The sequence below is a fragment of the Salvelinus alpinus genome, chromosome 30 (genome assembly GCF_045679555.1).
Source record: "Salvelinus alpinus chromosome 30, SLU_Salpinus.1, whole genome shotgun sequence".
NCBI classification, from domain to species: Eukaryota; Metazoa; Chordata; class Actinopteri; order Salmoniformes; family Salmonidae; genus Salvelinus; species Salvelinus alpinus.
In genome coordinates this window covers 13,751,645-13,773,176 of record NC_092115.1, presented here as the reverse complement: position 1 = coordinate 13,773,176, position 21,532 = coordinate 13,751,645, and the positions used below count along the sequence as shown (strand labels likewise).

Sequence of the window (21,532 nt, the reverse complement as noted above, 5' to 3'; positions counted from 1 at the left end):
CTCAACTAGCCTGTACCCCCGCACACTGACTCAGTACCGGTGCCCCCTGTATATAGCCTCGTTATTGTTATTCTTTTTATTATTACTTTTTATTTTAGCCTACTTGGTTTTCTTCTTCTTGAACTCCACTGTTGGTTAAGGGATTGTAAGTAAGCATTTCACGGTAAAGTCTACACTTGTTGTATTCGGCGCATGTGGCAAATAAAGTTTGATTTGATATTGGGTGCAGCTGACTGAACTGCTCACTTTTGTGTGTGTGTCTTTGTCTGCAGGTATACAGACAAGAAGGCATACAAAGGTACGTCAATTTGTATTGGTATGTTATGCAGATCACATTTACCATCCTCCTTCCTTACCTCTTCAATGAATATCCCATAGGCCTCTACATTATGGACAAGGTATGTGTTTGAAAACCAATATAAAAAATAAAAAAAAATCATTCACATTCACCACAAAAACCAAGGTAACAACACTGTTGTGTGCATATTTTGGTAATCATCTGTATAATTACATTTTTGGGGATTCCCAGACTTCCCCCTCCCTACACCTCTGATGAATAAAACAGGAAACCTGTTCGATAACCATGCACTGCAAAATCATTCTGGCTGTGGATACGGAGAACATCAACACATTAACATTAACACGCCAGAGGATAAACCCATTGGACTTTGTGCTCTGCTGGGAGTTTACCTCATATCTGGATTTTTTTATTCTGCTTTGCCACTAAAATCATACTAAACACTGAGAACTAAAATATTGTGTTATTGTTATGCGTATTATTATTATTATTATTAATAATAACAGTGGGGGGGGGGGGGGTGTAGTTCATGATGTTTAAGCTAACAGAAACATGCTATTAAATTCAGGGATTTCAAATGGCGAGTTTATGAATTATGATAATGCATGAGCATGGAGGAAGTTGTATCCATATTTTCTGAATTTGGCTTCTGTGTCTTAAAAGCATTCGAAAATGAGGTGGATATCTGTCAGCTAATACAGGACTAGTAAAGGATCAGTGCTTTTGTGAGAAAAAAAGTCACATATTTATTTATTTAGTAATATTTTGTTTTAATTCAGATTTTTCAGGGGATGCTGCAGCACCCTCAGCACCCCTACTTCCCGCAGCTGTTGTTATGGGCTATAAAAAAAAGAATACACTTGTACCATGTCAGATATAGACTGAAATATATTCAATTTTGTCCTCCTGAGCGGCGCAGCGGTCTAAGGTACTGCATCGCAGTGCTAGAGGGGTTACTACAGACCCATGTTCATTCTCGGGCTGTGTCACAACTGGCCGTGGCTGGGAGTCCCATAGGACAGCGCACAATTGGTCCGGGATAGGGGAGGGTTTGGCCGGTGGGGCTTTACTTGGCTCATGGCGCTCTAGCGACTCCTTGTGGTGGGCTAGGTGCCTGCGGGCTGACCCCGGTCGCCAGTTGAACGATGATTCCCCCGACACATTGGTGCGGCTGGCTTCCGGGTTAAGCGTGGTTAAGCGGGTGTCACGATCGTGTGGCGGATTGACGGACCAAAACGCAGCAGTAGGAAAATAAGCCATCTCCTTTATTTGATGAAGAAGGCAAAACGAAACAAACACACTTACGAACTAATCAAACCAATAAACGATCGTGACAGAATTACCCACCATAGGACCAAGCGGCATGGAAGGCGGCAACAGGACCTACCTACACAGGATTTCTGGAGATGGGAGGAAATTCTAGACGGGAGAGGACCCTGGTCACAGCCAGGGGAATATCACTGCCCCAAGGCAGAGATAGAGGCAGCACGGCGACACGGGAGGAAGCCCAAGAGACAGCACAAAAAAATTTTTGGAGGGGGGCACTTGGAGCAGTCGGCGAAGTTGAGGGGTGAGTCTGAGTGTGTCGAGGAGTTATTGGACAGATTGGAGGAGAGTGAACGAAGGGGAGATTATGAGACATTCGAAGAGTTGTTGACGAAATTGGAGGAGAGTGAAGAGAGAGAGCTGTTGGTTTGGCAGAGTATGCAATGCATTCTTCCTGAGGAGCGTATTAGCTGTCCGATGCCACCTGTGTCAGTTCCTCGTACTCAGCCTGAAACTCGTGTTAAAGTTCCGGAAGATTTGATGCCGGCTATACACACCAGGTCTCCAGTACACCTTCACAACCCGGTGTGTCCTGTTCCTACTTTTTGCACTCATCCTGAGATGCATGTCCCCAGCCCTGTACCACTAGTTCCGGCACCAAGCACTAGGTCTAAGGTGCGTCTCCAGAGCCCTTTACGCACTGTTCCTGCTCCCCGCACTAGCTTTGAGGTGCGTGTTTCCAGCCCATTACCACCAGTGCCTACACCACGCATCAAGCTTCCTGGGTGTCTCCAGAGCCCTGTTGTTCCTCCACGTACTAGCCCTGTGGTGCGTGTCTCCAGCACATTACCACCAGTGCCTACACCACGCACCAAGCCCTCTGTGTGTTTCCAGAGTCCTGTACGCACTGTTCCTTCTCCCCGTACTCGCCCTGATGTGCGGGTCCTCAGCCCGGTACCACCAGTACCGGTACCACGCACAAGGCCTATAGTACGCCTTGAGAGTCCAGTGTGCCCTGTTGCTGCTCCCCGCATTAGCCCTGAGATGCGTGTCCCCAGTCCGGTACCACCAGTTCCGGCCCCACGCACTAGGCCTAATGTGCGTCCCCAGGGTCCAGTATGCCCTGTTCCTGCTCCCCGCACTAGCCCTGAGATGCGTGTCCCCAGCCCGGTACCACCAGTTCCGGCACCACGCACTAGGCCTAATGTGCGCTCCCAGGGTCCAGTATGCCCTGTTCCTTCTCCCCGCACTAACCCTGAGATGCGTGTCCCCAGCCCGGTGCCACCAGTCCCGGCACCACGCACCAGGCCTACAGTGCGCCTCAGCCGGCAGGAGTCTGCCGTCTGCACAGCGATGACTGAACTGCTCGTCTCCCCAGCGCCATCTGAGCCATCCGTCTCCCCAGCGCCATCTGAGCCATCCGTCTCCCCAGCGCCATCTGAGCCATCCGTCTGCAATGAGCCTGCAAAGCCGCCTGTCTGCCATGAGCCTGCAAAGCCGCCCGTCTGCCATGAGCCCACTGAGCCGTCCGCCAGACAGGAGCCGCTAGAGCCGCCAGCCAGACAGGAGCCGCTAGAGCCGTCCGTCAGACAGGATCTGCCAGAGCCGCCAACCAGACAGGATCTGCCAGAGCCGCCAACCAGACAGGATCTGCCAGAGCCGCCAACCAGACAGGAGCAGCCAGATCCGTCAGCTAGCCATGAGCAGCCAGATCCGTCAGCTAGCCATGAGCAGCCAGATCCGTCAGCCAGCCATGAGCAGCCAGATCCGTCAGCTAGCCATGAGCAGCCAGATCCGTCAGCTAGCCATGAGCAGCCAGATCCGTCAGCTAGCCATGAGCAGCCAGATCCGTCAGCTAGCCATGAGCAGCCAGATCCGTCAGCTAGCCATGAGCAGCCAGATCCGTCAGCTAGCCATGAGCAGCCAGATCCGTCAGCCAGCCATGGGCCATCCCTCAGTCCGGAGCTGCAGTCCTTCAGTCCGGAGCTGCAGTCCCTCAGTCCGGAGCTGCCATTCTTCAGTACGGAGCTGCCCCTTACCCTGGTGCTGCCCCTTACCCTGGTGCTGCCCCTTACCCTGGTGCTGCCCCTTACCCTGGTACTGCCCCTGACCCTGGTACTGTCCCTGACCCTAGTACTGCCCCTGACCCTGGTACTGCCTCTTACCCTGGTACTGCCCCTTAGTCCGGAACTGCCCCTGAATGCAATGGGGTTAAGGTGGAGGGGGGTCGTTTGGAGGAAGCCTAGGAGGTGTTTAGGTACTGTGGTGACGTGGGGACCGCGACCAGAGCCGGAGCCGCCACCGTGGATGGAAGCCCACCCAGACCCTCCCCTAGACTGTGTATGGTGCGCCCGGAGTTCGCGCCTCAAGGGGGGGGTTATGTCACGCCCTGGCCTTAGTATTCTTTGTTTTCTTTATTATTTTAGTTAGGTCAGGGTGTGACATGGGGAATGTTTATGTTTTGTTGGTTTTGGGTGTTGTTTATGGTAAAGGGGTTGTGTATAGTATATGGGTTTGTGTGGAGTACATGTTTCTAGTGTTGTCTATGTATGTTTAGTTGTCTAGGAGAGTCTATGGTTACCTGAATGAGTTCCCAATTAGAGACAGCTGATTTCGGTTGTCTCTGATTGGGAGCCTTATTTAGGGTAGCCATAGGCTCTCATTGGTTGTGGGTAATTGTCTATGTAGAACGTTTGTAGCCTGTATGTATGTGCACAACGTTTGTAGCTTCACGGTCGTTTTGTTGTTTTGTTAGTTTGTATAGAGTTTTGTGTCGTGTTCATCTTCGTGGTGTTAATAAAGAAGATGGCTTATTTTCCAACTGCTGCATTTTGGTCCGTCAATCCGCCACACGATCGTGACAGCGGGTCATGTTTCGGAGGATGAATGACTCCACCTTTGCCTCTCTCGAGCCCGTTAGGGAGTTGCAGCGAGACAAGATCAAAAATTGGGGAGAAAAAAAAGAACAAAATGAAAATAAATGTGTTCAAATTTGATTTAAATCCAAATATTACACTTTATATACAGTACCAGTGTAAAGTTTGGACACACCTATTCATTCAAGGGTTTTTCTTTATTTTTACTATTTTCTACATTGTAGAATAATAGTGAAGACATCAAAACTATGAAATAACACATGGAATCATGTAGTAACCAAGAAAGTGTTAAACAAATCAAAATATATTTGAGATTCTTTGAAGTAGCCACCCTTTGCCTTGATGGCAGCTTTGCACACTCTTGGCATTCTCTCAACCAGCTTCACCTGGAAGGCTTTTCCAACACTCTTGAAGGAGTTACCACATATGCTGAGCACTTGTTGGCTGATTTTCCTTCACTCTGCGGTCCAACTCATCCCAAACCATCTCAATTGGGTTGAGGTCGGGTGATTGTGGAGGCCATGTCATCTGATACAGCACCATCACTCTCCTTCTTGGTCAAATAGCCCTTACACAGCCTGGAGGTGTGTTTTGGGTCATTGTCCTGTTGAAAAACAAATGATAGTCCCACTAAGCCCAACCCAGATGGGATGGGGTATCGCTGCAGAATGCTGTGCCATGCTGGTTAAGTGTGCCTTGAATTTTAAATAAATCACAGACAGTGTCACCAGCAAAGCACTCCCATGCCATCACAACTCCTCCTCCATGCTTCACGGTGGGAACCACACATGTGGAGATCATCCATTCACCTACTCTGCATCTCACAAGGACACTGCGGTTGGAACCAAAAATCTCCAATTTGGACTCCAGACAAAAGGACAAATATCCACCGGTCTAATGTCCATTGTTGTGTTTCTTGGTACAAGCAAGTCTCTTCTTCTTATTGGTGTCCTCTAGTAGTGGTTTCTTTGCAGCAATTCGATCATAAAGGCCTGATTCACGCAGTCTCCTCTGAACAGTTGATGTTGAGATGTGTCTGTTACTTGAACTCTGTGAAGCATTTATTTGGGTTGCAATCTGAGGTGCAGTTAGCGCTAATGAACTTATCCTCTGCAGCAGAGGTAACTCTGTGTCTTCCTTTCCTGTGGTGGTCCTCATGAGAGCCAGTATCATCATAGAGCTTGATGGTTTTTGCGACTGCACTTGAAGAAACGTAAAAAGTTTTTGAAATTTTCCATATTGACTGACCTTCATGTCTTGAAGTAATGATGGACTGTCATTTCTCTTTGCTTATTTGAGATGTTCTTGCCATAATATGGACTTGGTCTTTTACCACATAGGGCTATCTTCTGTATACCACCCCTACCTTGTCACAACACAACTGATTCGCTCAAACACATTAAGAAGGAAAGACATTCCACAAATTAATTTTTAACAAGGCACACCTGTTATTTGAAATGCATTCCAGGTGACTACCTCGTGAAGCTGGTTGAGAGAATGCCAAGAGTTTGCAAAGCTGTCATCAAGGCAAAGGGTGGCTACTTTGAAGAATCTAAAATATATTTTGATTTGTTTAACTTTGGTTACTTCATGATTCCATATGTGTTATTTCATAGTATTGATGTCTTCACTATTATTCTACAACATCTTCATAATTTTAAGGGTCAATTGTCACTTAGCAAACAAAAATGTACATCCTGTAGCTCTAAAGTCCATGGAACACAACTGTAAAGTCAACTGTAAAGTCCATGGAACACTGTAAAGTCCATGGAGAACAAGAGCACCTCATCCCAGCTGCTCACTGCACTGAGGATAGGTAACACGATCACCACCGATAAATCCATGATAATCGAAAATTTCAATAAGCATTTCTCTACTGCTGGCCATGCTTTCCTCCTGGCTACCCCTACCCCGGCCAACAGCTCCGCGCCACCCACAGCTACTTGCCCGAGCCTCCCCAGCTTTTCCTTCACCCAAATCCAGATAGCAGATGTTCTAAAAGAGCTGCAAAATCTGGACCCGTACAAATCTTCTGGGCTAGACAATCTGGACCCTCTCTTTCTAAAACTATCCGCCGCCATTGTTGCAACCCCTATTACCAATCTGTTCAACCTCTCTTTCATATCGTCCGAGATCCCTAAAGATTGGAAAGCGGTCATCCCCCTCTTCAAAGGGAGTGACACTCTAGACCCAAACTGTTATAGACCTATATCCATCCTGCCCTGCCTTTCTAAAGTCTTCGAAAGCCAATTTAACAAACAGATCAATGACCATTTCGAATCCTACCGTACCTTCTCCGCTGTGCAATCCGGTATCCGAGCTGGTCATGGGTGCACCTCAGCCACGCTCAAGGTACTACACGATATCATAACCGCCATCGATAAAAGACAGTACTGTGCAGCCGTCTTCATCGACCTGGCCAAGGCTTTCGACTCTGTCAATCACTGTATTCTTATTGGCAGACTCAACAGCCTTGGTTTCTCAAATGACTGCCTCGCCTGGTTCACCAAGTACTTCGCAGACAGAGTTCAGTGTGACAAATCAGAGGGCCTGTTGTCCGGACCTCTGGCAGTCTCTATGGGGGTAACACAGGGTTCAATTCTTGGACTGACTATTTTCTCTGTATATATCAACGATGTTACTCTTGCTGCGGGTGATTCCCTGATCCACCTCTACGCAGACGACACCATTCTGTATACATCTGGCCCTTCTTTGGACACTGTGTTAACTAACCTCCAAATATGCTTCAATGCCATACAACACTCCTTCCGTGGCCTCCAACTGCTCTTAAACGCTGGTAAAACCAAATGCATGCTTTTCAACCGCTCGCTGCCCGCACCCGCCCGCCCGACCAGCATCACTACTCTGGACGGTTCTGACCTAGAATATGTGGACAACTACAAATACCTAGATTTCTGGCTAGACTGTAAACTCTCCTTCCAGACTCATATCAAACATCTCAATCCAAAATCAAATCTAGAGTCGGCTTTCTATTTCGCAACAAAGCCTCCTTCACTCACGCTGCCAAACTTACCCTAGTAAAACTGACTATCCTACCGATCCTCGACTTCGGCGATGTCATCTACAAAATAGCTTCCAATACTCTACTCAGCAAACTAGATGCAGTCTATCACAGCGCCATCCGTTTTGTCACCAAAGCCCCATATACTACCCACCACTGCGACCTGTATGCTCTAGTCGGCTGGCCCTCGCTACATATTCGTCGCCAGACCCACTGGCTCCAGGTCATCTATAAGTATATGCTAGGTAAAGCGCTGCCTTATCTCAGCTCACTGGTCATGATAACAACACCTACCCGTAGCACGCGCTCCAGCAGGTATATCTCACTGTATCATCCCCAAAGCCAGCACCTCCTTTGGCCGCCTTTCCTTCCAGTTCTCTGCTGCCAGTGACTGGAACGAATTGAAAAAAAAATCGCTGAAGCTGGAGACTTACATTTCCCTCACTAACTTTAAACATCAGCTATCTGAGCAGCTAACCGATCGCTGCAGCTGTACATAGTCCATCTGTAAATAGCCCACCCAATCTACCTACCTCATCCCCATATTGTTTTTATTTACTTTTCTGCTCTTTTGCACACCAGTATCACTACTCGCACATCATCATCTGCTCATCTATCACTCCAGTGTTAATCTGCTAAATTGTAATTACTTCGCTACTATGGTCTATTTATTGCCTTACCTCCTCATGCCATTTGCACACACTTTATATAGACTTTCTTTTTTTCTATTGTGTTATTGACTGTACGCTTGTTTATTCCATGTGTAACTCTGTGTTGTTGTTTGTGTCGCACTGCTTTGCTTTATCTTGGCCAGGTCGCAGTTGTAAATGAGAACTGGCCTACCTGGTTAAATAAAGGTGAAATAAAAAATAAATAAATAAATGGAGGAGACAGTGGTGCTCTCGGAACGTGCAGACAGAAACCACATTAGGCCAACTCTCTATATATAATTTTGGATAAACCTAATAACCAACGTTTCGGCAATGCAGTACCTTCAGGTGCCTTCAGGTTTATTTTATTGTTATTGTATTTTTACAAGGGGGCCCACTTTTTTTCTGCTCGTTTGCCTCACTTTACAAAAAACGTAATGATAAATCCATTAAACACATCCATTTGTATGGCCTGAGTTATAACTATAACTTAAGCATATGTACATTACCTGCAGGGCCACAACAGTCCAGGTGAGTGGGTTGTAGCCTTGGAACACTCCGAACTCCCTCACTCTCTCTCCGTCGTACACAAACACTCCCATTAGACTAAACACTAGGCTAAACAAACCTAGGAGAGGGAGGTAGAGAGAGAGGTCAAATCAACATGTATTTGTCACATGCACAGGATACAGCAGGTGTAAACAGTACAGTGAAATTATTACTTGCAAGCTCTTCCTCAACAATGCAGTATTCAATATAACAAAATGGAAATAAATAGAAAAGTGTCCTAAAAAGAGCACAGAATCAATTCTAAGTCAGATAAAATACACAGGAGAAATACAACACACACTATAAATTCCAGCCACCCAAGTCATAGACTGTTCTCTCCTACCGGAGGACCAAGTCTGGGACCAAAAGGCTCATGAACAGCTTGTGCCCCCAAGCCATAAGGCTGCTGAACAATTAATCAAATGGCTACCTGGACCCTCTTGCACTCACTAGACTCTACTCACACACTCACTAGACTCTACCCACACACTCACTAGACTCTACCCACACACTCACTAGACTCTACCCACACACTCACTAGACTCTACCCACACACTCACTAGACTCTACCCACACACTCACTAGACTCTACCCACACACTCACTAGACTCTACCCACACACTCACTAGACTCTACCCACACACTCACTAGACTCTACCCACACACTCACTAGACTCTACCCACACACTCACTAGACTCTACCCACACACTCACTAGACTCTACCCACACACTCACTAGACTCTACCCACACACTCACTAGACTCTACCCACACACTCACTAGACTCTACCCACACACTCACTAGACTCTACCACACACTCACTAGACTCTACCCACACACTCACTAGACTCTACCCACACACTCACTAGACTCTACCCACACACTCACTAGACTCTACCCACACACTCACTAGACTCTACCCACACACTCACTAGACTCTACCCACACACTCACTAGACTCTACCCACACACTCACTAGACTCTACCACACACTCACTAGACTCTACCACACACTCACTAGACTCTACCCACACACTCACTAGACTCTACCCACACACTCACTAGACTCTTCCACACACTCACTAGACTCTACTCACACACTCACTAGACTCTACTCACACACTCACTAGACTCTACTCACACACTCACTAGACTCTACCACACACTCACTAGACTCACTAGACTCTACCCACACACTCACTAGACTCTACCACACACTCACTAGACTCTACCCACACACTCACTAGACTCTACCCACACACTCACTAGACTCTTCCACACACTCACTAGACTCTACTCACACACACACTAGACTCTACCACACACTCACTAGACTCTACCCACACACTCACTAGACTCTACCACACACTCACTAGACTCTACCCACACACTCACTAGACTCACTAGACTCTACCACACACTCACTAGACTCTACCCACACACTCCAACACACACATACACACACACTACATGCATATTGACGCCGCACATACACACTTTCACATTATTCACATACGCTGCTGCTACTCTGTTTGTTATCTATCCTGATTTCGTAGTCACGTTTACCCCTACCTACATGTACATATTACCTCAACTACCTCGTAACCCTGCCCATTGACTCGGTACCGGTACTCCTTGTATATAGCCTCGTTGTTGTTATTTTATTCTGTTACTATTTCCTTCTTCTTCTTTTTCTCTTTTCTTACTTTTTCCTTTTCATATTTAGAAAATGTTTTTTTTACTTTTGCACTGTTGCAAAACTCTGCACTGTTGGGAAAGGGCTCGTAAGTAAGCTTTGCACAGAAAAGTCTACACTTGTTGTATTTGGTACATGTGACAAATACCATTTTATTTTAATTATTTACAAGGTCAATACCAGGACCAATATCAATGTGCATGGATATTGGTGATAGTTATGTAATCAGGGGTAAAAGTGACTGAGCAGCAGGATACACATAATAAATTGTAGAAGCAACGTATACTGTATGGTGGTTTTGAGTGTGTGAGTATGTGTGTGTGTGTGCATCAATATGTGTGAGAGAGAGAACGAGAGAGAAAGAAAGAGAGAAAGAGAGAAATGGGTGAGGTTTTAAGGGAGGACTCTAAAATATTTGTCAAGTATTCCATTGCTTGTCACAGTTTATAATTACATGCTTGTATAGTTTATTGTTTCATGAGCTAAGACCACCATTTTGGCACCAGGACATTGCCTAAGGATTGGAATTACAAGGGCTATGGGACTGTGCCTCCAACCTAAAGTTGCTATACTGTTGTGAGAATACATTCGATTTAATTTAAAGTTGATGATTTAACTTTTTTTAGAAGCTCTGGATTACATGGAGAGACCATAAATTATATAAATGGTGTAATTGCTATAGAGAAAGTGGAAAGATATTCACACATACCAAGAGAGTGCCGTTTATGTAGAATTAAATGAATCAATGAACCAAACATGCATACACAAACAAACAAACAAACAGGTTCCAGTGATGCTGACCTAGCTGGATGTTGCGGACCCACACACTCTGTTTGGTCTCTTTGAGGATCTTCTCAAAGTAGACTCCAGCGAAGCCACTGGAGAAGCAGGCTATCAGTACGGCTATCACACCGACTAACTGGGAGCCTGCAGACAGAGATGACACATCCAGAGACTTTGTAGGCCACTGTGGAGACAAACACACACTACATCGCTCAGTATGGGAAACCTGTGCAAAAATTAAATAAACTTTTCCTGGACATCATGTTAACACTGATTTATTCAAATTATCCTGAAAAACCTGTGAACTTTAGAACAATTTAGACTTCTGCCTCCCTAATGTGGACACTCGAAGATCAACGACTAATCGGACAAAAACACTTGCAAACAGGAATGATGAGTTATTGACTTGTCGGGTGTGTTTAGCCTTGTTACCTGAACGAGAACGATACCAGTCATGAGGATGAGCAGGGACAGCCACTGGTAGAGCCCCAGTCTCTTCCCCAGCATGGATACTGAGAACAGGGCCGTGGTCAGGATCTTCAGCTGGTACGTCACCTGGTTGGGGACAATATCAATTTAAATTCATGCCAGTCAAAATTGGACATGAAATGGAATATGAAAGCCCTGAGTGTTCCCCTTATACTGAGTCCCTCCATTTGTTCCCATTATACATGTTGCAGCACACACGCACATGCAAACACACACACACACACACACACACACACACACACGGGTGTCACATCTCTCACCTGGTAGGTAGCAGCGTCCAGGTTGGACAGGGCGACATAGAGAAGGTTATTCTGGAGTGTGTAGATGCTTGATGGGATGGCCAGCTTCAACGTCTCCATGGGCTTGTTGAGAATCTCTTCCTTCAGCACCCGATTCAACACCCAAAAACTGAAGCCTGACAGAAAGACAGACAGAAATTGAATGGTCACACAACGAAGCCTAAGACAGAGATAGAAAGACAAAGATACTGTAGGAGTATTATCTCTGCTGTCATTAGAAAGACAAAGATACTGTAGGAGTATTATCTCTGCTGTCTGCTGTCACATGACTGTGTTACACAGACAGACAGCCAACCAGCCAGACGGACAGCCAGATGGACAGCTAGCCAGACGGACAGACAGCCAACCAGCCAGATGGACAGCCAGATGGACAGCTAGCCAGACGGACAGATAGACAGCCAACCAGCCAGCCATATGGATCACTAGACTTACTGTGGTCATAGAAGACGAGCAGCAGGCAGATGAGGATCTTAAGCAGTTCGGCCGACACCACGGCTGAGGAGGCTAGGTAGCGGGGCCCCTCGCCCTGCAGTGTGCGCGAGTACCTCATGGTGAGCACCAGTGTGGTGGTCTGCAGCACCAGCACGCCCAGGGACATGTACTTGAGCCGTGACTGGGATGGGGAGACACGGAGCGATGACATGGAAACGAGGTGGGATGCCTCCATAGAGTCAGGGGATGAGGCCAGGCGGGAAAGGCCTGGTTTAGGCTGTGGGAGAGAAAGATAGACAGTGAGATAGGCTGGGTTACGCCATAAGTCCAGCAGATACACATGCGTTTTGCCATACGTTGTTTTTGCCGGATGTCTAACTTGCATCTTCCGTACTTGATGCACATGTGCTTCTCAAAGCTGCAGAACGGTTTGCAGCTTGGAGAAGATCATTTTCGCCCTGTTTGACCAAAACTAATAATTAGAACAGATCGACCTACTGGTTTCATAGGCTGGCAGAGCTACCAACAGACTGGCGCGCACAAAGGCACATTACAACAATGAATCTACTTTGTTTCTATTCTTCTGTCACATTAATCTCTAGCAACATAGTCATTATCATTTTGTCTCTGTATGGTGCCACCCCCTCCATGAGGAACTTTTTCTCCCCAATTTCGATCTTGTCTCACTGCTGCAACTCCCCAATGGGCTCGGGAGGTGAAGGTTGAGTCATGTGTCCTCCGAAACATGACCCGCCAAACCGCGCTGCTTAACACCCGCCAGCTTAACCCAGAACCCAGCTGCAGCAATGTGTCAGAGGAAACACCATTCCACTGATGACCGAGGTCAGCCTGCAGGGGCCCAGCCCGCCACAAGGAGTCACTAAAGCGCGATGAGCCAAGTAAAGCCAATTGTGCACCGCCCTATGGAACCCCCGATCACGGCCGGTTGTGATACATCCTGGGATCGAACCCAGGTCTGTCGACATTTAGAAAGTTTGCATAGAAAACAGATGCGACAATTGCCTGCTGGGGTGCATTTCCATTTTATGCAGTTTTCATCGACTGTTTTTAAATCGATACAAGACAGTTAAATCTCTGACTTCCGACTTCAGTGTGTTCAAAACAAATGGGAACTTGGAGAAAAACGAGCTCCAACTCGGGAACTCAGGCCTATTTCTAGAGCTCCAACTTTCTGACCTGAAGATCACTGACATCATGATTTGACCTTGTATTTTTCCGAGTTCCCAGTTCTTTTGAACGCAGCATAACTTTCTTGTGTCTATAAAAACAGATGGATGTAACGAAGTCACACCGAAAAATAACGCTTTTTTGCAAAAAAACTACAGTGTTGAATAAATATTTTGTGGTTGAAGTGTTTCCATTACCCAATTTAGGCAAATTGCGCATTCATAAATTGGCGACAGCCTGTATACCCTTCCATCTATCTATATTCTAATAATTTTCATGTGCCACAGCCCGTACCATGGTGAAACTTGCACTCTTGTAGATCTGAAATAATTGGATGGTGAAACTTGCATCCAGCCAACTAGAAAAGTAAGGCGAAGCAATTCAGGCATTCTTGAAAGTCCAGACATACATTTTTATTGTTGACCATTTTTATTTTGCAATGAGTAGGAATTCAGAAGTTAATGTGGAGTGGAGCTTATAGTTATGTGATGACATCCTGTGCCCTACGTACCTTCAAAAGTATTGTGCCTGTTTTTTTATTTATTTTTAACCTTTATTTAACTAGGCAAGTCAGTTAAGAACAAATTCTTATTTACAATGACCGCCTACTCTGGTCAAATCCAGAAGACGCTGGGCCAATTGTGCACCGCCCTATGGGACTTCCAATCACGGCCAGATGTGATACAGCCTGGATTTGAACCAGGTACTATAGTGACGCTTTTTGCACTGAGATGCAGTGCCTTAGACCCCGGTGCTCCACTCGGGAGCCTTGGCGACATCGTGATGTATTTCGTTCCGCTCTACATCATCCACACGGAGTCTTGCGGAGCACCGGTCGAATGCACTGCATCTCAGTGAAGAAGCGTCACCATAGTACCTGGGTTGTTGCGGTTTTGGTGTCTAGTTTCCCCTTCCTCAGGAGATTCACCTATGTGATATTTTTTCACATCAAAATGTAAGCAAATTCATCTCTATAGTCAGTTGTACAACTGAATGTGTCTTCCGCATTTAACCCAGCCCCTCTGAATCAGTTAAGGGTCACACTTGCAAAAATTAGAAAAAGTTAGCTTTTTAGTTTAACAGCCAATTAAATTTGTTGACGTATTTGTTAAATAAAGGTTAAAAAAATATATATATAAAAAGGCGAAATGTTTTCAATGAGAGCGTCCTTAAAACTTCTTATGGCTGCAATCCCGCTAACGGGATCGATATGACAACAGCCAGTGAAAGTGCAGGGCGCCAAATTCAAACAACAGAAATCTCATAATTAAAATTCCTCAAACATACATGTGTCTTATATCATTTTAAAGGTAATCTTGTTGTTAATCCCACCAAAGTGTCCGATTTCAAATATGCTTTTCAGCGAAAGCACTACAGACGATTATGTTAGGTCACCACCAAACCACAATAAGCACAGATATTTTTCCAGCGAAATATAGCAGTCACAAAAAGCAGAAATAGAGATAAAATTAATCACTAACCTTTGATGATCTTCATCAGATGACACTCATAGGACTTCATGTTACACAATACATGCATGTTTTGTTTGATAAGGTTCATATTTATATCAAAAAATCGGAGTTTACATTGGCGCGTTACATTCACTAGTTCCAAAAACATCAAGTGATTTTGCATAGCCACATCGTTTCAACAGAAATACTCATCATAAATGTAGATGATAATACAAGTTATACACATGGAATTATAGATATACCTCTCCTTAATGCAACCGCTGTGTCAGATTTCAAAAAACTTTACGGAAAAAGCAGACCATGCAATAATCTGAGACGGCGCTCAGAACAATAGCCAAATTAGCCGCCATGTTGGAGTCAACAGAAACCAGAAAATACATGATAAATGTTTCCTTACCTTTGATGAACTTCATCAGAATGCAGTCCTAGGAATCCCAGGTCCACAATAAATGCCTGATTTGTTCGATAATGTCCGTTATTTATGTCCAATTAGCTACTTTGGTTAGCGCGTTTGGTAAACAATTCCAAAGTCACAAAGCGCGTCCACTATAACGTGACGAAATGTCCAAAAGTTCCATAACAGTCAGTAGAAACATGTCAAACGATGTACTGAATCAATCTTTAGAATGGTGTTAACATACATCTTGAATAACGTTCCAACCGGAGAATTAGATTGACTTCAGTTGAGCGATGGAACGGAGCTGCCTATCACGTGAACGCGCGTGGTCAAAGCATGGTCAGCTCGTGGCAGTGGTGACTAATTCCTGTCTCCTTCGGCCCCCCTTCACATTAGACTCATCAGACAAAGTTCTATTGACTGTTGACATCTAGTGGTAGCTGTAGGAAGTGAAAACTCATCAATATCTCGCTGTAATTTCAATGAGAGCTTGGTTGAAAATCTGCCACCCTCAGAAAAAATCCAAACAGGAAGTGGAACTTCTCAGGTTTTTGCCTGCCATATGAGTTCTGTTATACTCACAGACATAATTCAAACAGTTTTAGAAACTTCAGAGTGTTTTCTATCCAATACTAATAACAATATGCAAATATTAGCAACTATGACTGAGGAGCAGGCCGTTTACTCTGGGCACCTCTGTGCACCTTTCATCCAAGCTACTCAATACTGCCCCTGCAGCCATAAGAAGTTAACAGCAGTCAAACGGCACCATCTCCTAATCAAAGTCACTAAAACAAGCACCAATTTTCCATTGGACGATTAGCTCACAGTGTCGCGAGCCTGGCTCAGGTCTCCACACTAAAATGTTCCCCTTTTTCAGTTGGTGGCACCAGCCCATGATTTTGTCGCACAATTAGGTTATTTTTGTTGTATTTTACTGTTAAAATAGGGCTCCAGAATGTTTAGATTTTTTGGTTCAATAGGGATGAATTTGCCTTAATCTTTATGTGCACTAGGCTAATATTACATACTACCGGCAACCTGTCCTTACAGTCGGTAACTAATTGGAAAGGAATAATTTGATTCAATGCAATTCTAGCCTCCTGCAAAAAAAGAAGTGTTTATCTGTTCAGCTTTTTGGTCTCTGGATATACCATTATTGTCAATTCAAGAGCATTTAAGAAACTCCCACAGGCCTATTTAGTGTGGGATCATGTCACTTGTTTCTTTTTAAAATTCAATGTTGTGATGGCCTTTCATGACAATTAGGCTATTGTTGCTATACTTTTACTGTCAAAATAGGGCTCCATAAAGGGCTCCATAATTGTAGATTCATTTTGTTCAATAGAAATTAATTTGCTTACATTTTGATGTGAAAAATGATCACATAGGTGAATTCAATTGGGGCTAATTACTGAGGAAGGGGAAACTAGAAACCAAAACCGTAATAACCCACTGTTTCTTCGTGCGATTGCATTTTTCTCTTCCTCCCCTTCTCTCCATCTAGGCTACTAACACAGGGAGAAACAGGAACAGGGCAAACACTTTAACATGGGGAGAAACAGGAACAGGGCAAACACTTTAACATGGGGAGAAACAGGAACAGGGCAAACACTTTAACATGGGGAGAAACGGGAACAGGGCAAACACTTTAACATGGGGAGAAACGGGAACAGGGCAAACACTTTAACATGGGGAGCAACAGGAACAGTGCAAACACTTTAACATGGGGAGAAACAGGAACAGGGCAAACACTTTAACATGGGGAGAAACAGGAACAGGGCAAACACTTTAACATGGGGAGAAACAGGGGCAGGGCAAACACTTTAACATGGGGAGAAACAGGGGCAGGGCCAACACTTTAACATGGGGAGAAACAGGAACAGGGCAAACACTTTAACATGGGGAGAAACAGGGGCAGGGCAAACACTTTAACATGGGGAGAAACAGGAACAGGACAAACACTTATGCAGGAATAAGGATATTTGACCAAATCATGGTTTTATCCGCACAAAAATATAACGTTTCGAATGAAGTGACCCGCTAGAATTTATAGCTCACATGGATGTGACCACATCAAAGCATGGAAGTAAAATGTTCACCTTTGTCTACCAGCTCACATTTGTTGCTTATGCTTTAGGCCTAGTGTTTATTTGGCACATTATATACGTTGCTTTATTTGACATAATTATTTGAAAGGATTTGAGGGTTAGTTTAAGATTTGGGGAAAAAAGGGCATCTCAACATCATGAGATGTTGAAGATTTTACACAGTCGCCATAGATAATAAGCACAGTTGTTACTGTACTGGATTGTTGCATGTGGCTAAATTATGTTTACCGTGTATTATGGTTTGATCTTGAATTTATCCTATAAACATTATAAAACTAACAGTCTGTCAATTTATATTCCCCTGCCCAGGTGTAAGTCAAGGGGTATATTCTTTCCCTTCCCATTCCAAAACCTGGTCCAGGTAAGACTCTGTGCCAACCATGAGGAAAGAGTGGCAATGACTTACAAGGTCAGTAGAAGGGTGCTGTAGGCATATTGGCCAGGACAAGAACAACAGAGCTACAGTCTTGCTTCAGTATGTTATTTTTTTAAGTCCCCCTCACTAGACTTGGGTGTATTCATGACAGACACCATATATCTCTCATTTGCAAAACCTTTTTGAAAACAGATGAAACGTTTTGCAACAGAATCAGCGTAATGATTACACCCCTGGATGCATCTGACACGGTACTACCAAGTCATTATGTTTTTTTCTCAAGGTTCTCCCTTTGCTTTACTTTGTATGTGTAGTCATTTCTGCAACCTGGCATATGGCATGGGAAACGCTTCCTCTGTAGAGGTTGGCCCCTGGATGTATTTCTAAAGCCGGTTGCAATGTCAGTGATGTCACCAAACATGACGAATCTGTCCACAATTTGTGACACAGAGGCATGCAGCCAGCTCCTCTTCACATAAGGTGAACCGCTACTGCACATCGGCTACGGAGAGCGTGATCACACTGTCGTCCGAAACAGCTGATGCTCTCATGCATGCCTCAGTGTTGCTTGCCTCGAAGCGAGCATAGAAGTCATTTAGCTCGTCTGGTAGGCTCGTATCACTGGGCAGCTAGCAGCTGTGCTTCCCTTTGTAATCTGTAATAGTTTGCAAGCCCTGCCACATAAGACGAGCGTCGGAGCCGGTGTAGTATGATTCAATCTTAGCCCTGTATTGACGCTTTGCCTGTTTGATGGTTCGTCGCAGGGCATAGCAGGATTTCTTGTAAGCTTCCGGGTTAGAGTCCCGCACCTTGAAAGCGGCAGCTCTACCCTTTAGCTCAGTGCGAATGTTGCCTGTAATCCATGGCTTCTGGTTGGGGAATGTACGTACAGTCACTGTGGGGACGACGTCCTCGATGCACTTATTGATAAAGCCAGTGACTGATGTGGTGTACTCCTTAATGCCATCAGAAGAATCCCGGAACATGTTCCAGTCTGTGATAGCAAAACAGTCCTGTAGTTTAGCATCTGACCACTTTTTTATAGACCGAGTCACTGGTGCTTCCTGCTTTAATTTTGCTTGTAAGCAGGAATCAGGAGGATAGATTTGTGGTCGGATTTACCAAATGGAGGGCGAGGGAGAGCTTTGTACGCGTCTCTGTGTGTGGAGTACTGGTGATCTACAATTTTTTTTCCCTCTGGTTGCACATTTAACATGTTGATAGAAATTTGGTAGAACTGATTTAAGTTTCCCTGCATTAAAGTCTCCGGCCACTAGGAGCGCCGCCTCTGGGTGAGTGTTTACCTGTTTGCTTATTTCCTTATACAGCTGACTGAGTGCGGTCTTAGTGCCAGCATCTGTCTGTGGTGGTAAATAAACAGCCACAAAAAGTTTAGCTGAAAACTCTCTAGGCAAGTAGTGGCCTGCAATTTATCACAATATACTCTACTTCAGGCGAGCAAAATCTAGAGACTTCCTTAGATTTCGTGCACCGGCTGTTGTTTACAAATATGCACAGACCGCCCCCCCTCGTATTACCGGAGTGTGCTGTTCTATCTTGCCGGTGCAGCGTATATCCCGCTAGCTGAATATCCATGTCGTCATTCAGCCACGATTCTGTGAAACATAGGATATTACAGTTTTCGATGTCCCGTTGGTAGGATATTCGTGATCGTACCTCGTCTAATTTATTGTCCAATAATGGCACGTTGGCGAGTAGTATTGATGGTAACGGCAGCTTTTCCAGTCGCCTTCTCCAGGTCCTGACCAGGCATCCGGCTCTTTGTCCTCTGTACCTGCGTTGCTTCCTCTTGCAAATAACGGGGATGTCAGTCCTGTGGGGTGTTTGGAGAATCTCTTGTGCGTCGTCTTTGTTGTGGAAAAAATCTTTGTCTAATCCGAGGTGAGTGATCGCTGTCCTGATATCCAGAAGCTCTTTTTTGCCGTAAGATACGGTTGCAGAAACATTATGTACAAAATAAGTTACAAATAACGCAAAAAAAAACACATAGTAGCACAATTGGTTGGACGCCCATAAAACTGCTGCCATTTCTTCCGACACCATTTTAGAAACGGTCTATATAACTGCTCCTATAGCAACATCAACACCAACCTGCTCTTGCTCTTTGGTTATATTGCGGTCCGCAAACAAATGTTATACGTGCATGCCACCACCTACTGTATTGGTTGTGTATCAGCCTACTATTTTGTAGTATGAATTGCCCTACCAACTAACCCTGCACCCATTAAAACCTCACCACTATACTAACTAACCCTGCACCCATTAAAACCTCACCACTATACTAACTAACCCTACACCCATTAAAACCTCCCCACTATACCAACTAACCCTACACCCATTAAAACCTCACCACTATACCAACTAACCCTACACCCATTAAAACCTCACCACTATACCAACTAACCCTACACCCATTAAAACCTCACCACTATTCCACTACTTTGGCCCCATCTGATCCTACTCCAGGCCAGCAGCCTGGGAGAACGGGACACTATCGTTCAAAACATCATGTAACTCTTCTGCAGTAAAATCTCATACACCCAAGAACTTCTTTGAAGCTGCCACCACAACATCTATCCGCTGTGATTTACGCTACATTCCTGTGGTACAATTGACAACCATGGCCATGAACGGCAAAAAAACACACCATACTATCACTCTCTATTGGTCTCGGCCTACTCACAAAGATCCTCTTGTTGTCCTCTTAGGATCCCTCACCCTGGACCCATCTTCCTCTACTACTCTCTTCACTGCCTCAACATAGGGCACCTTCTGTACTACTCTGATCCTGGCAATCTCAACCTGCCTTTCTCTCATCGGGGACACACACACACACACCCACACACACACACGTTTCCCAACGATACTACACATTCCTTTGTCTCATGTCCTCCTGCACACTTCTCCCATCTAAAAATCTCCCTCCTACACACTGCTTCCACATGACCATAAGCTTCACACGTAAAACACTGTAATGGATTCGGGACAAAAGCTCTCATGGGATAACTGACACATCGTAACTTGACTTTATCTGGTAAAGACTCTGCATCAAAACTCAGTAGTACAGCCAGTATCTTCTCAGTTTCACCACGTTCTCCACCTGGTCTGCGTCGCACCAAACAGTGGATGTCACAGACTTAATGCCACTCCAGGTACCATTCCTTTCAAGGGCGCTCTGCTCCGGAGAGGAAAGCAAGTCACAATTCTTGTCCCCAGTCGCATGGGGCTCCTTCTTCCTTGCTGTCCATAACCACGTCTATCCATTCACCACACTCTTAGCGCACCTTCATCTGCTGTATGGCTTGCAGAGTACGCATTATTTGTGTTTTTCAGAAAACCCAACTTCTGTTCCTTAGCCCAAGTTACAAGTCTGGCTATCTCTGGCCTCATTGTTATCTCATTACATTTGCTCCTCATTGTTGTTATGATTTTCGACTTCGATGTTGTCATCAACTAAACCACCTCCACAGATTATCAGAGGACACTGATTGGTCCGGCCACACGGTGAACGGAAGGGAGGGGCTTAAACAGTTTGAATCTAGCCGTGGCCAAACTGTATCCATGTAGCGAAACAGAATGTAAGCTCGCGAGATCAGGATGGTTCAG

The 21,532-nt window shown here is 45.1% G+C and overlaps 2 protein-coding genes across 6 annotated transcripts in view; both read right to left on the bottom strand.

Annotated features, from left to right (window-relative positions):
- LOC139560308 (UMP-CMP kinase-like) overlaps positions 1–21,532 on the bottom strand; it is a 64,391-nt gene that overhangs the window by 30,534 nt on the left and 12,325 nt on the right. The gene's annotated exons all lie outside the window — the stretch shown is intronic.
- Positions 1–21,532, bottom strand: part of LOC139560307 (UDP-N-acetylglucosamine transporter-like) — a 45,290-nt gene that overhangs the window by 11,570 nt on the left and 12,188 nt on the right. For 4 of the 5 annotated variants that reach the window (XR_011671908.1, XM_071376960.1, XM_071376957.1 and 1 more), the window contains exons 2-6: positions 12,362–12,638; positions 11,891–12,045; positions 11,574–11,696; positions 11,160–11,325; positions 8,622–8,740 (exon numbers count right to left, since the gene is read on the bottom strand). Coding sequence is in view for 3 of the 5 variants with exons in the window: in XM_071376957.1 (XP_071233058.1) it covers positions 8,622–8,740; positions 11,160–11,325; positions 11,574–11,696; positions 11,891–12,045; positions 12,362–12,638 (840 nt within the window). In the remaining 2 variants the exon portion in view is untranslated. Of the gene's footprint in view, positions 1–7,756; positions 7,854–8,621; positions 8,741–11,159; positions 11,326–11,573; positions 11,697–11,890; positions 12,046–12,361; positions 12,639–21,532 lie in introns of all 5 variants that reach the window. The other variant, XR_011671909.1, reaches the window with a different exon arrangement.